General features: G+C 39.1%; 1 protein-coding gene and 1 pseudogene across 12 annotated transcripts in view; both read right to left on the reverse strand.

Annotated features, from left to right (window-relative positions):
• Nucleotides 1-4715: 4715 nt before the first annotated feature.
• Nucleotides 4716-21898, reverse strand: part of UEVLD (UEV and lactate/malate dehyrogenase domains) — a 58015-nt gene continuing 40832 nt past the window's right edge. For 7 of the 11 annotated variants that reach the window (XM_032240939.1, XM_032240936.1, XM_032240938.1 and 4 more), the window contains 5 exons: nucleotides 20243-20413; nucleotides 18042-18215; nucleotides 11347-11410; nucleotides 7942-8065; nucleotides 4716-5295 (listed from right to left, as the gene is read on the reverse strand). In XM_032240939.1, coding sequence (XP_032096830.1) covers nucleotides 5131-5295; nucleotides 7942-8065; nucleotides 11347-11410; nucleotides 18042-18215; nucleotides 20243-20413 — 698 coding nt within the window. In that variant the 3' untranslated portion in view covers nucleotides 4716-5130. The remainder of the gene's footprint in view (nucleotides 5296-7941; nucleotides 8066-11346; nucleotides 11411-18041; nucleotides 18216-20242; nucleotides 20414-21898) is intronic. The other 4 variants (XM_032240946.1, XM_032240937.1, XM_032240944.1 and 1 more) reach the window with 2 other exon arrangements.
• On the reverse strand, nucleotides 9877-10715 carry LOC116525211 (annotated as a pseudogene). Its single transcript, XR_004257620.1, has one exon. The product of XR_004257620.1 is annotated as a 60S ribosomal protein L7 pseudogene (transcript).

Consider the following 21898-nt stretch of genomic DNA (forward strand, 5'->3'; position numbering starts at 1 on the left):
GGTCACATTCACAAGAAGGGCTTAACTGAAAGCATGTAGAAGCATCATTATAAACTGTTGCTAACACACGCAAATAAAGGCTATTCCAGTAGGTATTGTTTTTTCTTTTTCTTTTTCTTTTTTTTTTTGAGACAGAGTCTCACTCCGTTGCCCAGGCTGGAGTGCAGTAGCGCCACCTCTGCTCACTGCAACCTCCGCCTGTTTTTCAATAACACCTTAGTTAAGTATACAACTCCAGTCAAACGAAACTAGAAGTCAGTCTGTTCTTCCATTTTACTTGCTGTTTTATGTCATTTAAAAGCAATGTGGTTTTCAAACTTTTTAAAGCCACAGCTTAACCAGGAGTCCCTTTAATAAGAGCAACTGTACCTTTGTGAATTAGAGGAATGCCACATAATATATATATTTTATATATTTTATAAATATAAATTTATGAATATAATGTGTGTGTGTGTGTGTGTATATATATATATAGTTTGTTTGAGGTGGAGTTTTGCTCTTGCTTGCCCAGCCTGGAGCACAATGGCGTGATCTCAGCTCACTGCACCTCTGCCTCCCAGGTTTAAGCGATTCTCGTACCTCAGCCTCATGGGTAGCTGGGATTACAGGCGCCCACCACCAAGGCCAGCTAATTTTTTGTATTTTTAGTAGAGACAGGATTTCACTGTATTGGCCAGGCTGGCCTTGAACTCCTGACCTCAGGTTATCCGCCTACCTCAGCCTCCCAAAGTGCTGAGATACAGCTGTGAGCCACCGCACCCGGCCTATTTATATATTTTTTGAGACATGGCCTCATTCTGTTGCTGAGATTGCAGTGCAGTGGCGTGAACATGGCCCACTGCAGCCTCGACCTCCCTGGATCAAGTGATCCTCTTATATAGCTGGGACCACATGTGTCACCATCCCCAGGGAATTTTTAAATTTTTTTGTAAAGATGAGGCCTCACTTTATTGCCCAGGCTGGCCTCAGAACCCCTGGGCTCAGGTCATCTCCCACGTTAGCCTCCAAAGTGCTGGGATTACAGGTGTGAGCCACTGTGCCCAGCAATATATTGTTTAAAAAGCTTTCTTGCTGCATGTTTACTATCAGTCTTTTGCAGTCTTTCAGGGTCAACACTGTACCCCAATATAAAGTGTTAACTTCTTACCTATTTCACTGGAACCATGGTAGATTGAATGTGTGTGGGGAAAAGCTTTTTGTGGTTTTGGAAATATGCAAAATGTTACTTTTTTGATACGAAGGTAATAGTAGTTGAAATGCTTTTGAAAGTTGCTTGCCAGGTGCAGTGGCTCACGCCTGTAATAGCACTTTTGGGAGGCCTAGGTGGGCAGATGATGAGGTCAAGGGATCAAAGACCATCCTGGCCAACATGGTAAAACCCTGTCTCTACTAAAAATACAAAAATTAGCTGGGTGTGGTGGCACCATGCCTGTAATCCCAGCTATTCAGGAGGCTGAGGCAGGAGAATCCCTTGAACCAGGGAGTCTGAAGTTGCAGAGAGCTGAGACTGTGCCACTGCAATCCAGCCTAGTGACAGAGCGAGACTCTGTCTCAAAAAAAAAAAGTTGCTTGCCATTTCAACACTAAAGACGAGTTTTTTCCACTCATTAGGCATTTTGATTTCTATCCTCACATATATTAATGGAGAATTTTAAATCCCCAATTATCACAGTTGAAAACACAAGCTGGTGGTGCACCTGTAGTCCCAGCTACTCCGAAGGCTAAGGCAGGAGGATTATTTAAGTCCAAGAGTTCGAGTCCAGCCTGGGCAACATAGACCCTGGCTCAAAACCAAAAAGACTTAAAAAGTTTTCTTGCTAAAAATAAAAGTTTGAAAACAATTGATAAAATCTAGTCTCTTCATTTTACACAAAATAACTAAATATCCTGGGTGCTGTATGAATTATATGAAAAAATCTTTCCCCTTAATCTGAATGTTTCCTTTCACTTAATAAATGAAGCATCACTTGGTGATTTTAAAATCAGTTTATTTTATTCATTATTCTTAATATTTAAGGAAAGTATTGTAAATTGGAAAAATAAAAATGTACCTTCTGCTACATTAAAAAAGCATTTTTATCCCACTAAAAATTGTAACAAGCTCTGCATGATTTTGTAAAAATAAAAACATGAAAGTTAACAGAAGCATTTAGAATGTCAAATTATCACAACATCTTAGGGAGGTGGTGGTGGTGGTGGTGGTGGTATTACTTCTTGACTGGGATTTACAACATGATTACTAATACAGTTAACACTCAAGGAAATATCTGATACAGAGAATTACTTCTACATTGTGGCATTCCAGAGGGCAAAGACTATATTATTCATCTTTGAATAGTCAAATTCTAACACAGTATTCGGAATAACAGTAAGTGTTAAATAAGCATTTGTTGTATTGATATGTTTCTTTTATAATTAATAAGTTCTTGGTAATTTATTATACAATATTTTCTGGTTATTGTTCAAAAGTATATTAGGAATTATCTAATTAGATATCAAATATTAGAAAGGCTAGTTTCAAAAACACAAGAAATAGTTTTTAGTTTTACTTTCCTATTTCATACAAAAGGACAGTAACAATACACTGTTAGGGTAACAAATAATTTACATGTATATTGAAATTACATAGAACTAAATGCTTATCTCTTCAAATGTCCAAGGTTTTTATCCAATTAACTCTGGGGGGACTCTTTCCAAGCCTATTGAATACTTTTCTGCTTTCCTAAACATGGGGATACTGAATATAATTTCACCTTTTTTTAATGACTAAAGTTCATCATTCTAAGTATTCCTTATTACACTAAAACAGCATTAGTTTACCAATTTCCTCTTTACCTAGGATGTGTCTGCCCTTATAAACCCTCCTATCTCCATCTGGATTCACCTATTATATGCTTGCTTTATTTATTTATTTTTTTTAAGAGACAGGGTCTTACTCTGTTGCCTAGAGTGCAGTCCAGGGGCATATCATAGCTCACTGGAATCTTGAACTTCTGGGCTGAAGTTCTCAGCCTCCTGTCTCAGCCTCCTGAATAGCTGAAACTACAGGGGCTTATGACCACACCTGGCTAATTTTTAAAAATTTTATTAGAGACACAGTGTCACTATGTTACCCAGGCTGGTCTCTGACTCCTGGGCTCAAGCAGTCCTCCCACCTCGGCCTCCCAAAGTGCTAGGATTACAGGCATGAGACACTGCACCCAGCCTTGCTATATGCTGTCAAAGCACCTTGGAATTCTTCACAATACTTATTACACTTGTAATTGTACATTTATGTGAGATTTTATTACTATATATTCCATACTAAATTGTATAGACCATGAGGGCTGGTAGGTAGACCAGGCCTATTCACCATTAATGGCTGGTGTACAGCAGGTTCCTAATAAATACTAGCTGAATGACTAAATAAATAAATAACTACCTCAGTGCATAAACCCCTCTGCAATTTGCTGAGGAAATCTGGGAATCCAGGGATTCAGTCTTCCTAAAAACTATGTTTGTTTTTTAAAAAAGCAAGCCTTACATGAGAATGAAAGTAATCCTTTCATGGTATATAGGACCCCAACTTTAGGGTCTTTTGATAACTATTTTGGCTGTTAAGCATTTCCCCCCTTTTAGTGCCTGGAAAAAGTAGAGGTTATATGGATAAGTGCCCCTTAATAGCCATGGACTTTTTGAGCACTAAATCTCAATTTCCTTTTATAAAATGATGATGGTAATAGTCCCTACTCTGGTGGGATGTTGTGAGGATTCAGTAAAATAATGAAGTGCTTATCACACTGCCTGGTATGTACGAAGTGTTGATGTTAAGTGTTACTATTAGGTATATGTCATAACAGTAATAATGAGCTATCTTTCACATAAGAAAATACTGCTCTTGATCCATCACCAAAGTGTGTGTACTCTGAACTGTGTCATCAGGAGAGGTTAAAGGATTTGCTCAGAACAAATAATGGCGAGAATCCATTTGACCTCTCCCTATTATGATCAATGTTTTTAATGAAAATCTCATATTATGGCTTTAAAGCAAGCTGCTTGGCTTTCATTCATAATCTGTTTCCACTAAAAATTCACATTTGGCTATGGTTCTACTAATATCACAATTAGTTTATGAGATGTTGGAGATCTTATATATTCCAGGAAGAAGTTATGGAAAATTTCATAAAGGAAGTCCCACTGGAAATTAAAGTATAACTTTAATGCATGTATTTTAAAAATTCACTTTCCCTTTTATGATTTTATTTTTCATTTATTTATTTATTTTCACTCTTGTTGCCCAGGCTGGATGCAATGGCATGATCTTGGCTCACTGCAACCTCTGCCTTCTGGGTTCAAGTGATTCTGCTTCAGTCTCCCTTGTAGCTGGGATTACAGGCATGTGCCACCACACACAGCTAATTTTGTATTTTTAGTAGAGATGGAGTTTCTCCATGTTGGTCAGGCTGGTCTTGAACTCGACCTCAGGTGATCCACCCACTTCGGCCTTCCAAAGTGCTGGGATTACAGGCATAAGCTACTGCACCCGGCCCCCTTTTACTATTTTAAAGTGCATATAAAATTCTTTTCCATTTTTTAGTAGCTAATGAATTTGAAGAAGGGAAATATAATGCTTTACCATTACTACCGACAGCATTTTACACAAGAAACATTAGTAACTTAAGCTGTGGATCCTGTGATACACAGGATGTACACCTGACACAGATTTTGTAAATACATACTGGGCCTTGAACTTTATATAATAAAGTTTTTTTTAATCATAAAAGTCAAAGGGCGACTTACTTTTAAAGATGTATTACTTATAAAATAGTCCCAAAGTGTGAATTGTGCTTTCAGTTTGGGATATATGAACTAAAATGATGCACACTGGAGATGAATGTTTACCCCTGCTATAGATTTAAAGAACAGAATAGACATCTCAAGAATGCCAAATAAAATTAATTTTTCCCTTCCTTATCTAACTCCTTAAAGATTTAAATCACAAAGCTAAACAAGAAACCCTCTACTTTAACCAAGCTGTTTGTAAGGATAAGTAGCAGGATACAGAAATTCTCAAACCTATAAATATATAGGTAAAATTAAATGACTTTTCCTTTCAGGTGGAAGTCCAGCCTCTCAAATTGCATTTGAGAATCAAAGTTTTAACTGTTGTTGGAGACCATGGATTGAGGATGCACTGCTTTGGAGTTTCTCAGTAACTGTATCTTCTTTCAATGTAGTTTTGATTTCAGATACTCCACTCGTTCCCAGGATGCAAGGCAAACTTAAAAACACTTCACTATTTATATCATAATATCCCTGAAATGAGAAAAATAGGGATTATAATAGAACTAAATCACTGCAGGCCGGGCGCGGTGGCTCAAGCCTGTAATCCCAGCACTTTGGGAGGCCGAGGCGCGTGGATCACGAGGTCAAGAGATCGAGACCATCCTGGTCAACATGGTGAAACCCCGTCTCTACTAAAAATACAAAAAATTAGCTGGGCATGGTGGTGCGTGCCTGTAATCCCAGCTACTCAGGAGGCTGAGGCAGGAGAATTGCCTGAACCTAGGAGGCGGAGGTTGCGGTGAGCCGAGATTGCGCCATTGCACTCCAGCCTGGGTAACAAGAGCGAAACTCTGTCTCAAAAAAAAAAAAAAAAAAAAGAACTAAATCACTGCAAAGAAGGTAATACAAAAATGCATGCTTTCTTAGTTCTAGGACAAAGTGATACAAGTTGGACTTAAAAAAAATTTTTTGTTCATTTGTTTTGGTTTATTTTTATTTTTAATTTTTAGAAGTCCAGACCCCACAATTAATTGCACACTGATTTTATAAACTCAAGTTATCATTTCAGATAATTTTTGAGAGATGGAAGCAACTTGATCAGATACCCCCTTTGTAGAGAAGTAAGCTAGCCCCCCTGCAATATAAAAGTAAAAAGATAGTTAAGAATGGATTTCCTGGAGGGGCATGGGATGATCTCTAGGCACAGTCAAATTACAATAGCTTCTTTTAAAAAAAATTACTGGTACCATCATGGTGTGTATTTATGGCATACATGTGATATTTTGATGTATGCATACAATGTGTAATGATCAAATCAGGGTAATTGGGCTATCTATCACTTCAAACATTTATCATTTATTTGTATTGAAAACATTCCAAATGGTCTCTTCTAGCTATTTTTTCTTTTCTTTTTTGAGATGAGGTTTCTCTATATTGCTCAAGCTGGTCTTGAACTCCTAAGCTTAAGCGGTCCTCCCCCTTGGCTTCCCAAAGTGCTGGGATTACAGGCGTGAGCCACTGACACCTGGCCTCTTCTAGCTATTGTGAAATGTACAATAAGGCCAGATGAGGTGGCTCATGCCTGTAATCCCAGCACTTTGGGAGGCCAAGGTGGGCGAATCACGAGGTCAGCAGATCGAGACCATCCTGGCCAACATGGTGAAACCTTGTTTCTACTAAAAATACAAAAATTAGCTAGGCATGGTGGCGTGCGCCTCTAGTCCCAGCTACTTGGGAGGCTGAGGCAGGAGAATAGCTTGAACCCAGGAGACAGAGGTTGCAGTGAGCCGAGATCATGCCACTGCACTCCAGCCTGGTGACAGAGCGAGACTCCATCTCAAAAAAGAAAAAAAAAATACAATAAATTATTAATAATCACACTCACCCTACTATGCTATTGAAAACTAGAATTTATTCCATCTATCTATTTTTATACCCATTAACCAACCGCTTTTCATTCTATCTCCCAACCCCAGCCTCTGGTTAACAAACATTCTACTCCCTACCTCCATGAAATCAACTTTTTTTTTTTTTTTTTTTTTTTTTTTGAGACGGGGTTTCACTCTTGTTACCCAGGCTGGAGTGCAATGGCGCGATCTCGGCTCACCGCAACCTCCGCCTCCCGGGTTCAGGCAATTCTCCTGCCCCAGCCTCCTGAGTAGCTGGGATTACAGGCATGTGCCACCATGCCCAGCTAATTTTTTGTATTTTTAGTAGAGACGGGGTTTCACCATGTTGGCCAGGATGGTCTCGATCTCTTGACCTCGTGATCCACCCGCCTCGGCCTCCCACAGTGCTGGGATTACAGGCTTGAGCCACCACGCCCGGCCTCAACTTTTTTTTTTTAAAGCTCCTTCATGAGTGAGAATATGTAATATCTGTCTTTCTGGCACATAAGTCTGGGGTGACCTGGCTGGCTGAGATGATAAATGACAATCAGAAGAAATTTACGGATATATAAACACTATTTGGGGGTTGCCAAAAATTACATGAGGGTGAGAGGGCAACCTGATAGAAGTCCAGACCTTTTTTGTTTGTTTTTGAGAACAAGTCTCATTATGTAGGCTGGAGTGCAGTCCTGAGATCTTGGCTCACTGCAATCTCTGCCTCCTGCCTCAGCCTCCTAAGTAGCTGGGATTATAGGCACACGCCAATACACCCGGCTAATTTTTGTATTTTTAATAGAGACGGAGTTTCACCATGTTAGCCAGGCTGGTCTCAAACTCCTGACCTCAAGTGATCTGCCTGCCTCAGCCTCCCAAAGTGCTGGGATTACAGGCATGAGCCATTGCACCTGGCCAAGATTTTATTTTTGGAGACAGGGTTTTGCTGTGTTATCCATGCTGGAGTACGGTGACGTGATCACGGCTTACTGCAGCCTCAACCTCCCAGGCTCGAGAGATCCTCCCACCTCAGCCTACTGAGTGGCTTTCATATACCTGGTGAATTTTTGTTTTTGTTTTTGTAAAGATGAGATCTCACTACATTGCCCACGCTGACAGACTTCTCATAGCTAAGCAGGATACGGCTTAAACTAAACTGCTTTCTCCTACCTGTTACTCTAAAAGCTGGTGACACCGAAGACACCTGGGTTAGAGTACGAACAATGATTTTGCTGGTTTTGTATTAATAATATCTATGTTTAAAATATAATGAGAGAGTAAGAATAGCAATTACCTTTGCTAAAGTTGATACAGAATGCACTTTCTTCTTATTGTTTACAATACTGTCAACCATGTCAGCTACTGATAGTCCAACAGACCAGGATCTTTGACCTTTTACTCTTAGCAGTTCCATAGCTCTAGGATATAAAAACACTTGATCTCAGAAAATCTACAAAATATGCACATTTAGTTTTACATTCTGGTTAAGGTATTAATTAGATGTTTCTGTGACAGAAACAAGAGTTATTCAGCAATTGTTAGGGAAGCCTGTAGATGATCTAATGTTTATTTAAACTTTTCTTAAGATGTCAGATAGGCAGTTCCAAGAAAATACAAATGGCCTAGTAACATAAAAAATGCTCACTGCCATTGATATTTAACCATGAACTAAAGCAATAAATACCAATTTGCCTATCGATAACTGGCAAAAACTTAAAAGACTGATAACTAATTTGGAAAAACTATAAACAGGCATTCCCATAACTGCTATTGAGAGTGTAAAGTGATCTAACCTTTTAGGAAGAAGATTTGGGAACATCTGATCTAGAAATTCCTCTTCTAGGCATTTATATTACAGTAATATGCTCAAGTGTGCAAAAATATACATAATAAGCACGTCTGCCGTATTCGGAAACAACTCATCAAAAGAGGACTGGTTAAATAAATCACTACCAAATATAGTACCATGTAGCTTTTGAGAAGAATAAAGTGGATTTTACATGTACAATATGCAAAAATGTCTGAGATTTATCATTAGGGAAACAAATGAGGTTGCAAGATAGTATGAATAGCATAAATCTATTATTATTATTATTATTATACATTTGTGGAAGCATTGAAAAAAATTTTTTCTTTTTAGAGATAGGGTCTCTTATGTTGCCCAGGCTGGTCTCAAACTCCTGGGCTTCAGTGATCCTCCCTTTTCAGCCTCCTGAGTAGAAAAAAATTTTTTTTGGCATGTGGACACTAAATTGTTAACAATGGTTATTGCTGAAAGATGGAATTATCTTAGCTTTTTAATTTCTTTTAATACTTTATAGATACCTGCAGTATTTGAAGTTTTATAATAAGCATACATTCTTTTATAAATGGTAAAAATATATAAACTCTTAAATTTCTTCCTTTTAAAAAGTATGAATGCAGAATTGTGTAATCAGATTAGAATGAATTATATCATACATTAGTCTCAATAAGAAAGAGAAAAGAGAACACTTTTTCTAGTTGTTATATTCTTTTTTTTTTTTTTTGAGGACCACAAACATTTTTACTTTTATTGTACGTACTTTGTGTTACACTCTACATTGTTCACTAGTCTGATACACGACATATTGAGGAATGTTATTTATAAAATACCCAAAACCTTTCAAGTTTTTGCTCATAAATTTCACCATGTGCTCAAAAATAATTTATATCCCCGGGCACAAATTTCATTTCTTTCTTCATAATAACCACAATATGAAACAATTATTAGTAACTATTGCAAAAGAACACAAAAATGGATGCAAGAGGAAAACAACCCATTTACACAGTAGTTTATAAACAAGCTAAGGCCTGAGAAATGAATTCTAGAACTAAATTCAGTTTTTTCCATAAACCAAAGTTCTATTATCTTACCTACAAATCATGTATAAATACTTCTGAAATAGGCTTAGAATAAACCCATTTTGAATCACTCAGCACAGTTCAAAGACAAAAAGCTAAGATCTTTTGTAGAGAAAAGCCTTTTTAAAAATTTTTTATTTTTTGCAGGGCTGCCCCATAGGCTGTGCGCCCTGAGTAGCTGAGAAAAGCCTTTTAAAAACCCAAGAGATGTCCTTCACACAAACCAAACCCTGATTTTGCATGTAATGGACTGTTGATTTGGCTTAATTTTATCATACACAGGACTTGCCACCACAGTGAAGGGAAGACAAAGGCTAACAACAAAAGAAATCACAAATACAATACATTTCAATTGAGAGCAGGTACTGTTTATTAACTGACCAGCTTAGAAAAATAATCATGGGAGACACCTTAGTTCATTCTTCTAATAAGCCTGTTGATCTGATCCTCCCTGTTGCCTGCATCTCCACCTTCTACAAAATGGGTGGTCTTTTTCTTCATTCCGCCCCGTGGAGAAGACAATTTAAAGGGCCACAGGAAGTTATTTGCTGCTTTGAAGCGTTTTCCAACAGTATAGATCTCATGAATCAGATCCTCCATGCAGATGATGCCGTATTTTCCAAGAGATCGAGCAATCAGAGCGTTATCTGTCAAAGCAATTCGCTTCTTTTTGATTTTGCCATAACCACGTTTGTAGATTAGTTCATTTACTGACTTCAGATTTGGGTACCCCCATGCAATATATGGCTCTACAATCCGCAGCATGTTAATTGAAGCCTTGTTGAGCTTCACAAAGGTTCCATTGAAGATTTGACGAAGGCGAAGAAGCTGCAACACCTTTCGGACCTTTGGGCTCACACCATTGATACCTCTGATCCTGATGACAAACGCCAGTTTGGGTTCTGCAGGTACATAGAAGTTGCCAGCTTTCCTTGCCATCCTTGCCATTCGAATTTCAGTTCTGTACATCTGCCTATATTCCTTGTGATAATGCTTCGCTTTTTCATAGATAAGCGTCCTCCTTGCCTTTCGAAGCATCTTTTGGGCAAACTTCTTTCTCAGGCGCTTAATCTTCAGCTCTGCGAAATTCCTTCGCTTTTTCTTAAGGGTTTCCGGCACAGCAGGAACCTTCTTATTCTTCTCTTCTACACCCTCCATGGTTCCAGCCGGAAAAAGAGCTAGTTGTTATATTCTAAAAGTCATAAGCTGACGGCTTGGAAAGCTAAAAATCAATGTCTCCCAAGCTTCAGGAAAATGTTATTATATGACAGTGAAACAACAAATGGCATGAAAATAAATTCTGTGTAGAGTTCAGCCTATGGGGTACAGACCCCTGGAAGGCCTCTGGTTAAAAGATACAAGGATCTGCGTGTTATGCTTTTTTTTTTTTTTTGGCCTGAACATATAATATAGCTTATCCATTCATATTAGACTAATTTCCAGATCTATTTATGTGTGATTAATAGATATTCATTTTTAAGTGGTATGGACAAATTATCTTCTACATTAAGAAAATTGTTAATATCCTCAGATGCTTAGATAATAGAAGTAGTAAATCACTGTCTACAGATAAAGAACATACGTTACCCTTTAAATGTCAACTGTGTTATCTGAAAAAGCTTGCAAAGCACTCTTAGATCTACCTTCAGATATCAAAGAATATAAAACACTGCTCCTTTATACTTTTGGATTTTTTTTGTCCATACTAGTTAGTTTTGTTTCCAGAAGCCTGGTAAGTACATACTGTATAAAGAGCTGTTAGCTAGGAAGTACATGATTTTTTGTTGGATAAATGCAAATTTCTGGTCGGTGTTACCTGTTGGACAGCTGCACTTGGTAGGTATGACTCATGACTTCTTCTTGGCTACTCCAGGTAAGCACTAAAAATTAGATGAAGAATTAATTATATTTTGCCAATGACTCTCTTTGGATTAAGATGTGATAACTATTTTACAGTCAAGGGTACTTGTGTTAATATTTATATAGAAGTTTTCTCATTTCTAGCAAGTTACATTTTTTCCACTGATGGCAATACCACTGGCCCAAGGTGAGGAAAACTGAACTACAAAAAACATAATCCGGCCGGGCGCGGTGGCTCAAGCCTGTAATCCCAGCACTTTGGGAGGCCGAGGCGCGTGGATCACGAGGTCAAGAGATTGAGACCATCCTGGTCAACATGGTGAAACCCCGTCTCTACTAAAAATACAAAAAATTAGCTGGGCATGGTGGCGCGTGCCTGTAATCCCAGCTACTCAGGAGGCTGAGGCAGGAGAATTGCCTGAACCCAGGAGGCGGAGGTTGCGATGAGCCGAGATCGCGCCATTGCACTCCAGCCTGGGTAACAAGAGTGAAACTCCGTCTCAAAAAAAAAAAAAAAAAAAAAACCAAAAAAAAAAAAACATAATCCCCAAAGTCTACTTACAGGCTCCTTACCTGTTCTGTCTCATCGATAACAGTTCTGCAAGGGTCATTTTACTAAGCAGAAATCTGCAAGCACTTGACATTTGTTCTGCTGAGAAAGGCACTGAGACTGATTTCACCACGTAAGGAATAATTTGATCACCTATTTTGGGCTAGAGTTTCTACAGCTGTTACAGAGGCAGAATTCTGTTTCCATTTTTTTTTTTTTTTTTTTTTTTTTTGAGGTGCAGTCTTTGTCTGTGGCCCAGGCTGGAGTATAGCGGTTCCTTCTTGGCTCACTGCAACCTCTTCCTCCCAGGTTCAAGCAATTCTCATGCCTCAGCCTCCTGAGTAGCTGGGAGGTATGTGCCATCACACCCTGCTGTTTTTTTTTTTTTTTTGTATTTTTAGTAAAGATGGGGTTTCACCATGTTGGCCAGGCTGGTCTCGAACTCCTGACTTCATAATCCACCTGCCTCAGCCTCCCAGAGTGCTGGGATTGCAGGCATGAGCCACTGCACCCAGCCCCAGGGTCCTGTTTTCTAAAAGCATCTTCTGGGTTACCAATTTCCTCTTACCACATCAGGTATAAAAACAATTCAAAACCTCAAAGCTGTATACACAGAGGGAAATTCGTGTGTGTGTGTGTGTGTGTGTGTGTGTGTGTGTGTGTGTGTGTGTGTGTATTATATTTTTTAATTTTTTTGAGATGAATTCTTGCTCTGTTGCCAGGTCTGGAATGTAGTGGTACGATCTCAGCTCACAGCAACCTCCGCATCCTGGGTTCAGGCGATCCTCCTGCCTCAGCCTCCTGAGTAACTGGAACTATAGGCACCCACCACCATACCCGGCTAATTTTTGTATTTTTAGTAGAGATGGGGTTTCGCCATGTGAGCCACACAGGTCTCAAACTCTTGACCTCAGGTGATCCACCCACATTGGCCTCCCAAAGTGGTAGGATTACAGGTGTGAGCCACCACACCTAGCCAGACTGGAAATTTAGATCATACTTTAATATTAGTATTATTATTTGAAATGTAGTCTCACTTTGTCATCTAGGGTGGAGTGCAGTGGCACAATCTCGGCTCACTTCAACCTCTGCTTTCTGGGTTCAAGCAATTCTCCTACCTCAGCCCCAAAGTAGCTGGGCTTACAGGTGCCTGCCACCACATCTGGCTAATTTTTGCATTTTTAGTAGAGACAGGATTTCACCATGTTGGCCAGGCTGTCTTGAACTCCTGACCTCAGGTGATCTGCCTGCCTTGGCCTCCCAAAGTGCTAGGATTACAGGCGTGAGTCACCATGCCCAACTGTACTTTAATATTTAATTGAAGTTGCCAGTAACATTTTGAAACCTTTCCAATATTCATCTGTTTCTCATCTGTGTAAAGACATTCTTTGGTACAAATCTGTAGATATTTGAGTAGGCAAAACAAAAATACCTGTGGCTATATAAGAATATCTTATGTTTAACTTTCAAATAACTAGAAGAGTGAATTTTGAATGAGGAAATGATAAATGTTTGAGGTGATAGATACACTAATTGCCCTGATCATGGGCAAAATATATCAATGTACACATGCAGCAAACTATCACACTGTGCCCCAGAAATATGTACAATTACTATGTGTCAATTAAATACCAGTTGGTATTTACACATGAAACCAGCAGAGGGAGCTTCTAATCCATTTCTGACACCAGGACCAAGGTAAATATACCTATCCATGGATATAACTAGCTCTTCAAGAAGAGTAGGAGACTGAATAAAAAGTGCTCAGACAAAACCTCTAGACGGTAGACAGGGAGATGAACAGGAGGGAAGTACCTAGTTAACGTCAGTATTGGTAATGTTCTTGATTGAGTATGGATTCATAAGTGTTATGTTTTCATGTGTGTCAAATATTACATAATACTTTATGTGATCTCAATTTGCATGCACCTACATCTCTCTATTTCTAGTTCCAATCTGAGGCCTCAACACAGAATTACCATATCTCTACCCTGTGCTTTTATCCTACATCCCTTGGACTTCTTTCAGAGCATGTCAGAACAGCCTTCCAGTCATTTCCAGTATTAAAGTTTCCTAAAGACAGGGTCAGGTTCCTACACATCTATATGTTCTAACAGTCAACACAGTGTTTACTGAGCAAAGCAGGTGATCAATAAATGTTTCTGAATACAAATTCCTACATTTGGGATAATAGGTCATTTAATCAAACACAAACTGCTTTTTGGTAGGTTTTAAATTGTTCCTGTCTGAAGAGCTCACAATTAACTTCTATTAGACTGTTTTCTTCCTTCACCCAGATATACTAGGTTAGGGCAAGCGGTATATTTATCATGTCACATCAGCCTATATTTTCTCTTTATGAGACTTGAGAAATTAATACAACCATATTTCAAACATTCTTACTCATTCCATATTTATTATATATCAACTATTCCTCAAAACCTGTAACTTACTAGAGAGGCTGGTTAAATAAATTATGGCATATCCAGTAGTTAAAAAGAATGAATGAACTCGTATGTTAATGTGCAATCATTCAACAATCATAATGGTAAGTAAAAGGGCAATGTGGAAAATGATATATGATATGTCTATTTCACATGTGTGCTTGTCTATACACAGAATATTTCTAAAAGATTATATAAGAGACTGGAAACTGTGATTGTCCCTATGGTGAAGGATTGAATGTCTGGCATCTAAGGGAGACTTTTCACTGCATATCTTTTTGTACTTATTTTTCCAGTGTGAATGTCCTACTTTTTCAACTAAAAGAACTTAATAATTTACACTTTAAATAAGGAGAAGATCACACACAAAAATCAAATTAGATAAGAACAAGCAACAGTACAACAAAAGAAACATCATGAGACAATATGTAGTTTATTACCATATAGTTGAAATAGCTTTAGCTCAAAGGAGTGAAGAAATCACTGTGGAGTGATGTAATCAGGAAAAAACCTTTATCGTTTAAGGGGTGCTTGACTTAGACCTTGAAAGATGAGCTTTGAATTAGATGGCAGAGAAGGCGAAGGGATTATAAAGGAGGTAAACGGAGTGGGTAAATGTGCCTGTGGCAAAGCTGTGGTGTGGGCCTGGGAGGCACAAAACCTGGGTGCTAGTCCTTTGACCCCAAAAGCTGTAGGATTCTAGGCAGGTCACTTTTACAATGGCTGCATCCAGTGGCTCCCTAAAACAAAATGTAATAGATGGTCCCTTTCAGCTCTCTAGTAACATGGCTATCTCCCTAACTATAATTGGGAAGAAAGATTAGGGCTATATTTTGGGGATTCCTGAGTGCCAAGCAATGGAATTTAATGGTTTGGTCAGAGGAAGCCTCTGAAAATTTCTGAAAAGAACAACATGTTTTAGGAAGATTGACTTAATATGTGATAGCACAGAGTAAACGCTATGTAAGTTTCGACTAATTATTAATTTCACATTATTTACAGGGTAGACTAAAGGGGAAGAGGCAAACTAACTGGGAGATGTGCAATAATCAGGCAAGCAAGAGATTAACATGGTCTATATTGGGTTTTGGGTTTGTTCAAAACCCTAGACATTCATTACTTGAATACATTTGCTCCAAGTTCTTGTTTGCTATCCTTTTCCAGGGTCCTGTTGATTAGTGTGTAGTGTCAGGGAGCATCTGGAGCCTCAAAAGTGTTTTTGTTCAGTCACACTGTTGGGATTTTTTTTTTTTTTTTTTTTTTTTTTTGAGACAGAGTCTTGCTCTGTCACCCTGCTGGGGTGTAGTGGCGTGATCTCGGCTCACTGCAACCTCCATTTCCAGGGTTCAAGTGTTTCCCCTGCCTCAGCCTCCCCAGTAGCTTGTGCTACAGGCGTGCGCCACCACGTCTGGCTAGTTTTTTTGTGTGTTTTAGTAATACAGGGTTTTGCCATGTTGGCCAGGATGATCTCAATCTCCTGACCCCGTGATCTGCCTGCCTAGGCTTCCCAAAGTGCTGAGATTACAAGAGTAAGCCACCACACCCAGCCGACTCTGGGGTTTTTTTAAGGGTTTATTCTACAGCCTGACTCATTCTAGCACTGAGCTTTCTAGTAGCCAGTGCAGATTTTTGGATTTAAAATACTGCTATATTTTATTTAAATGCTTTTCTTAAAAATTATATAATTTTTTTTTTTTTACTACACAGAAAACTACAAATTTTTAAGTTACCCCTAACCTGGATATCATCAATGTTACATTTTATTTTAATGGCATCAAAGTATAGATGAAGCTTTAAATTCCAAGGAAATAGTTTTGAGAAGGTGATTTGCTTTGTGGAAATATGGTCTGACATCTATTTAACTTTTTAACGTGCATGGTCTTTCTCTAACTCTGCAATTAAATTATCACCTCCTCAAAGGCAGAGAGGTTATTTTCTACGTCAAGCTCTACCTTGCAGCACTTACGTGCTGAATGAAGTTAATAAGTACTTCAAATGATGAAGTAATAACTAATTTCCCCCAAATCACTTTCCAACTCTTCAATGAGATATTCACAGATCTTCAAAATGTAATTTCAGTTAGGCTTATCTAGTTGAAACCTTCTACACATTTTTTATCCCATGAACATGCCATACTTAACGATGTGTTTTTACCTAATTCTGATTTCCCATTCCTAGAATGTTTTACCTAGTCTTCACTATCTTTTTTTTTTTTTTTGAGACAGAGTCTTGCTCTGTCACCAGGCACCAGGCTGGAGTGCAGTGGTGCGATCTCGACTCACTGCAACCTCCACCTCCTGGGTTCAGGCAATTCTCCTGCCTCAGCCTCCCAAGTAGCTGGGACTACAGGTGTGTACCACCATGCCCAGCTAATTTTTATATTTTAGTAGAGATGGGGTTTCACCATGTTGGCCAGGATGGTCTCGATCTCTTGACCTCGTGATCTGCCCGCCCCAGCCACCCAAAGTGCTGGGATTACAGGCATAAGCCACTGTGCCCGGCCCTTCACTGTCTATTAAAATCCTATTCATTCGTCCAAACTCCAGTTCAAACTCCAGATGGCCTTTACAGAATTTTCTCTAGTCATTTCAACCCACGTTAAATGCTCACTCATAAGTATCTAAGCACTGTAAGTATATAATACTCAGTTTGGCACTTACTCAAATAGTACTATATCTTTATTGTACTCATATACTTAAATGAAAAAAATCAGGGTAAACAGTGCTTTCATCACTGATCAACCTGGCTTTATAGCAAGAGAGAAACAATAAAGGAGTAAAGGAAGAGATTCTCAAGTCAAACAAGCAAAGCATTTGTTTGAAACAGGAAAAGAAGCTTTCCATTATGGGAAACTGAATGTCTTTTGTAGTAGGGAGAGAGCAAGTGGTTGGCAAAAAAGGCCACAGGGATAAACAATGAATAAAATTCTGTTTAAAAAGAAGCAGACAGGAGGCATGTATCTAGGGAAAAGGTCTGAACTTGGGAAAGGTAAGCAAGGATGAAGGGTGGGGAGAGTAAAAGAGTTCTATATATGCTTTAGGGTTTATTTAAATGTTTCTTTCTGGAAAATTAAACTTTAAAATTAATCCTGGACTCTGAAATTCAATTAAAAAATATAAAATCCTACTAAGCGGTCTTGTCTAACCTCAAACTTACGGAAAAGTAATTACAATGAAAATGACACATATGAAGGATTTATTCACAATATAGGGGCTACTATACAGAAGGCACCCAAATGTGGAACAAAGTCAATTAAGCCCACAATTCTGGAGTCCTCAGATATATGTGAATGCCATGACCACTGGCAATTTTGGTTATAACTAATATAAATGTACTTCTTTTTTCAGTGACAGGGTTTCACCCTGTCACTCAGGCTTAAATACAGTGGTACAATTCATGGCTCACAGCAGCCTTGACCTCCTGGGCTCAAGTGAGCTTCCCACTCAGTCTCTCGAGCAGCTGGGACTTCTCGAGGCATGAACTACTAAAAGATTAGTGCCTGGCTAATCTTTTACATCTTTTTGTAGAGATGGGGTCTTGCTTTGTTGCCCAGGCTGGTCTTGAAGTCCTGGCTTCAAGCAATCCTGCCCTGGCCTCCCAAAGTGTTAGAATTATAGGCATGAGCCACTACACCCAGGCTGAAAATGTACTTCTTACCTTTGTCTTCTCCTTGCTCGCCAATAACCCATACTTCTCTGCCCGAAGTCTGTGCCTTCAAAACATTTGTAATAATATACTGTAATCTCTGTGAATCCAGATTACATCCAATTCCAATCACTCGATTTGCAGGAAATGCACTCAGTTTCCATGTCACATAAGTCATGATTTCCACTAAATATTGCATACAAGGTAAAAATGTAAAAGTTAAAAAATATCTACTTTTAGCCTAGCTCACAAAATATTTATTATTTTAATAAGTATGTTAGGGCCTCTATATACTCTTCTTAGATCCTCAAGGAATTGAAGCATAGCATACTTTTGATATACATTAATAACACTAACAAGGTTTCAACAAGATCAATTTTACTATGTATGTGTGGTTTTTTGGTTTTTTTTTGAGACGAAGTCTTGCTCTGTCCCCCAGGCTGGAGTGGCACCATCTAGGCTTACTGCAACCTCTACCTCCCAGGTTCAAGCGATTCTCCTATCTCAGTCTTCCTAGTAGCTGGGATTACAGGCGTGCACCACCACACCCAACTAATTTTTTGCATTTTCTTATATCCCAAAAGGATGTCAAGAATTCACCATGTTGGCCAGACTGGTATCGAACTCCTGACTTTAGGTAATCCACTTGCCTCAGCCTCCTAAAATTCTGGGATTACAGGCATGAGCCACCACACCCAGCCAAATTTTATTACGGGTATTGATCAACTTACGACCTATGCAACTTACGACCATTCGACTTTATGACCACAATTGCTAGCCACGACTGCTCTGCGTCTGGCAGCGCAAACGTTGCCCAGCTGGGCGTACGACAGTGCAGACCAGCTTCTGGCAGCACTACCATCTCCGCGTGCACCATTTCAACTGTACATATAGCCTACTCAACTTACGACCAAATCGTGTTACGACTGGTCTGCCAGTCCCAATCGTGGTTGTAAGTCAAGCACTAGCTGTATTAAACATAAATTGTCAGGGGTAGAAAATAGATAATTCCTAGAATAGTTAAGCGAGGATAAAAACTGGGTACAGAATTGGCCGGGCGCGGTGGCTCACACCTGTAATCCCAGCACTTTGGGAGGCTGAGATGGGCGAATCACCTGAGGTCAGGAGTTTGAGACCAGCCTGACCAACATGGAGAAATCCCATCTCTAAAACAAAAACAAAAACAAAACTGGGTACAGAAAACCAGAAAATAATAATTTCCCTTTATTGATCAAGTTTTCTTCTACATCTATCTTAAACTGAATTTCTATCTTTAAATTAAAATACTGATTCATATGCCACCATGATTCAGTGTAGCATTATGAATGAAAATACAGCTACTTTTTTTTTTTACATCCCAAAAGGATGTCAAGAATTAAAGAGATCAATGTACCTCAACAATTACTACAGAAAAACAAGTGAAATGCATACAATACCCCTACCTCGGGAACATTTTAAAAAATCTGTTCACCAATTTGAGTCTAGCACAAACTAACTCTGAAAATATTTCTATTTTTGAGTATGACAGTTCCAAAACAACCTGAAAAATACAAAATGTTAAAAATGCACTCTGGCTTGCTAACATTGTGTGACACTTTGGAATTAACAAAATATCATGCAAGTCACTGCATTTTTCTCTTGGGAGTTTAAACATCTTCTCACTGAGGAAGGCACAGCTTAGAACCTAGAATATAATATCATATTTCATTAAAAAATTGTACATTGGAACCTTCTAGATAATGTTAGTCATAAAAAGGAACTGGTAAATACACTATTTATTATACAGGCAATTTTGCTGAATATTATAGCCATCTCTTTATAATTAAAGTTTTTATTTTCTTTTTGAGACAGAGTGTCACTCTGTCGGCCAGGCTGGAGTGCAGTGACACCATTTCAGCCTCATTGCAACCATCATTGCCTCCCGGGTTCAAGCAGTTCTCCTGCCTCAGCCTCTTAAGTAGCTGGGACTACAGGCACCCATTACCATCCCTGGTTAACTTTTGTATTTTTAGTAGAGACGGGGTTTCACCATGTTGGCCAGGATGGTCTTGAACTCCTGACCTCAGGTGATCTGCCAGCCTCAGATTCCCAAAGTGCTAGGATTACAGGTGTGAGCCACTGTGCCCTGCCCTAAAGTTTTATGGTTTTTATCAGTAATGGCAATTCTACTGATGCACTGGACCATCGAGTTAATGTAAAATAAAGCATTTTACCTGGCTGAGATGCAACGAGCAGGACACTGTGTGGACTATAATGTCCCAGAGCTGGGACAAGGGCTCTGAACATATCCACATTGCTCTGTACCACATCAAGGTAGGACTGAGAACTACCCAAAGAGTTGACTGTGAAGATCACCACCTTGGAATGAGCCGAGGCAGACAAATCTAGTGAATGAAAAGAAACAGTCTGAGCTCAAGATATATGCTTTAATCAAGTTCTATTTCATGATTAAAAGGTTTTTCAACAAATGCCTAGCTTTTAGGCATGCCTCCCATAAATCAACTGCATATCCACAAAAGCATACAAAATGCTGAGGTTTGTCTACAAAAGGAGGATTAAGAATAAGTGTTGGCTGGGTGTGGTGGCTCACGCCTGTAATCCCAGCACTTTGGAGGCTGAGTCTGGTGGATCACTTAAGGCCAGGACTTCAAAAACAGCCTGGCTAACATGGCAAAACCCCACCTCTACTAAAAATACAAAAATTAGCCAGGTATGGTGGTATATGACTGTAGTCCCAGCTACTCAGGAGGCTAAGTCAGATTCAGTTGAACCCGGGAAGCGGAGTTTCAGTGAGCTGAGATCTCACCACTGTATTCCACAGTCTCAAAAAAAAAAAAAAAGAGTAAGAGTGTATCCCAAGGGGAGAAGATAGCAATAGTGATAAAAAATAAATAAATAAATTATGGGATCTAAAACTTACAAACAAGAACTGAGTTTTTTATATAATTTTTTTTTTTTTTTTTTTTTTTTTTTTTTTTTGAGACGGAGTTTCACTCTTGTTACCCAGGCTGGAGTGCAATGGCGCAATCTCGGCTCACCGCAACCTCCGCCTCCTGGGTTCAGGCAATTCTCCTGCCTCAGCCTCCTGAGTAGCTGGGACTACAGGCACACGCCACCATGCCCAGCTAATTTTTTTGTATTTTTAGTAGAGACGGGGTTTCACCGTGTTGACCAGGATGGTCTCGATCTCTTGACCTCGTGATCCACCCGCCTCGGCCTCCCAAAGTGCTGGGATTACAGGCTTGAGCCACCGCGCCCGGCTTTTATATAATTTTTAAGGGAAAATAAATATTATGCTATAGGAAAAATGAACCTATAATCAATTACACCACTGATTCCTAAACTGTGAGCTTAGGTACCCTAAAGTTCCTTGAAAGACTCAGAGGCCATCAGGGAGGAGTGGAAATAAGTGGGAAGAAGGCTGGTAAGCATGGCTCCAGGCCACTTACTTTGGCCTACCCAAGCACAGTAGTGCTGCTTTTTAAAAATCTGTTTTATTTATTAAGGATTCTGCTCTAAAGAAAAAAAATCTGGTGTAAAAATCTCTAAATTAAATAACTTAGCTTTGTTTTTTTTTTTTTTTTTTTTTTAGAGACAAGGTCTCACTATATTGCCCAGGTGGGACTTGAACTCCTGGACTCAAGTAATCCTCCTGCCTCCGCCTCCACGCCTCCTGAGTAGCTGAGACTACCGCACCTGCCTCTTGGCTCATTTTAAACTAACTTTTCTTATACTGAAGCCCAGCTGTCCTTGGGTAACTACTTCTTTCAATGGGAACTACAGGTAATCAACTGTTATGACTTAGGAAAAGCTAGTCTATGGAGTTCACTCTGACTTCAGAGCACCTTTGATCTTCCAGCACATGTTAT

The sequence above is a fragment of the Sapajus apella genome, unplaced genomic scaffold (assembly GCF_009761245.1).
Source record: "Sapajus apella isolate SASKATOON/1434 unplaced genomic scaffold, GSC_monkey_1.0 scaffold47, whole genome shotgun sequence".
NCBI classification, from domain to species: domain Eukaryota; kingdom Metazoa; phylum Chordata; class Mammalia; order Primates; family Cebidae; genus Sapajus; species Sapajus apella.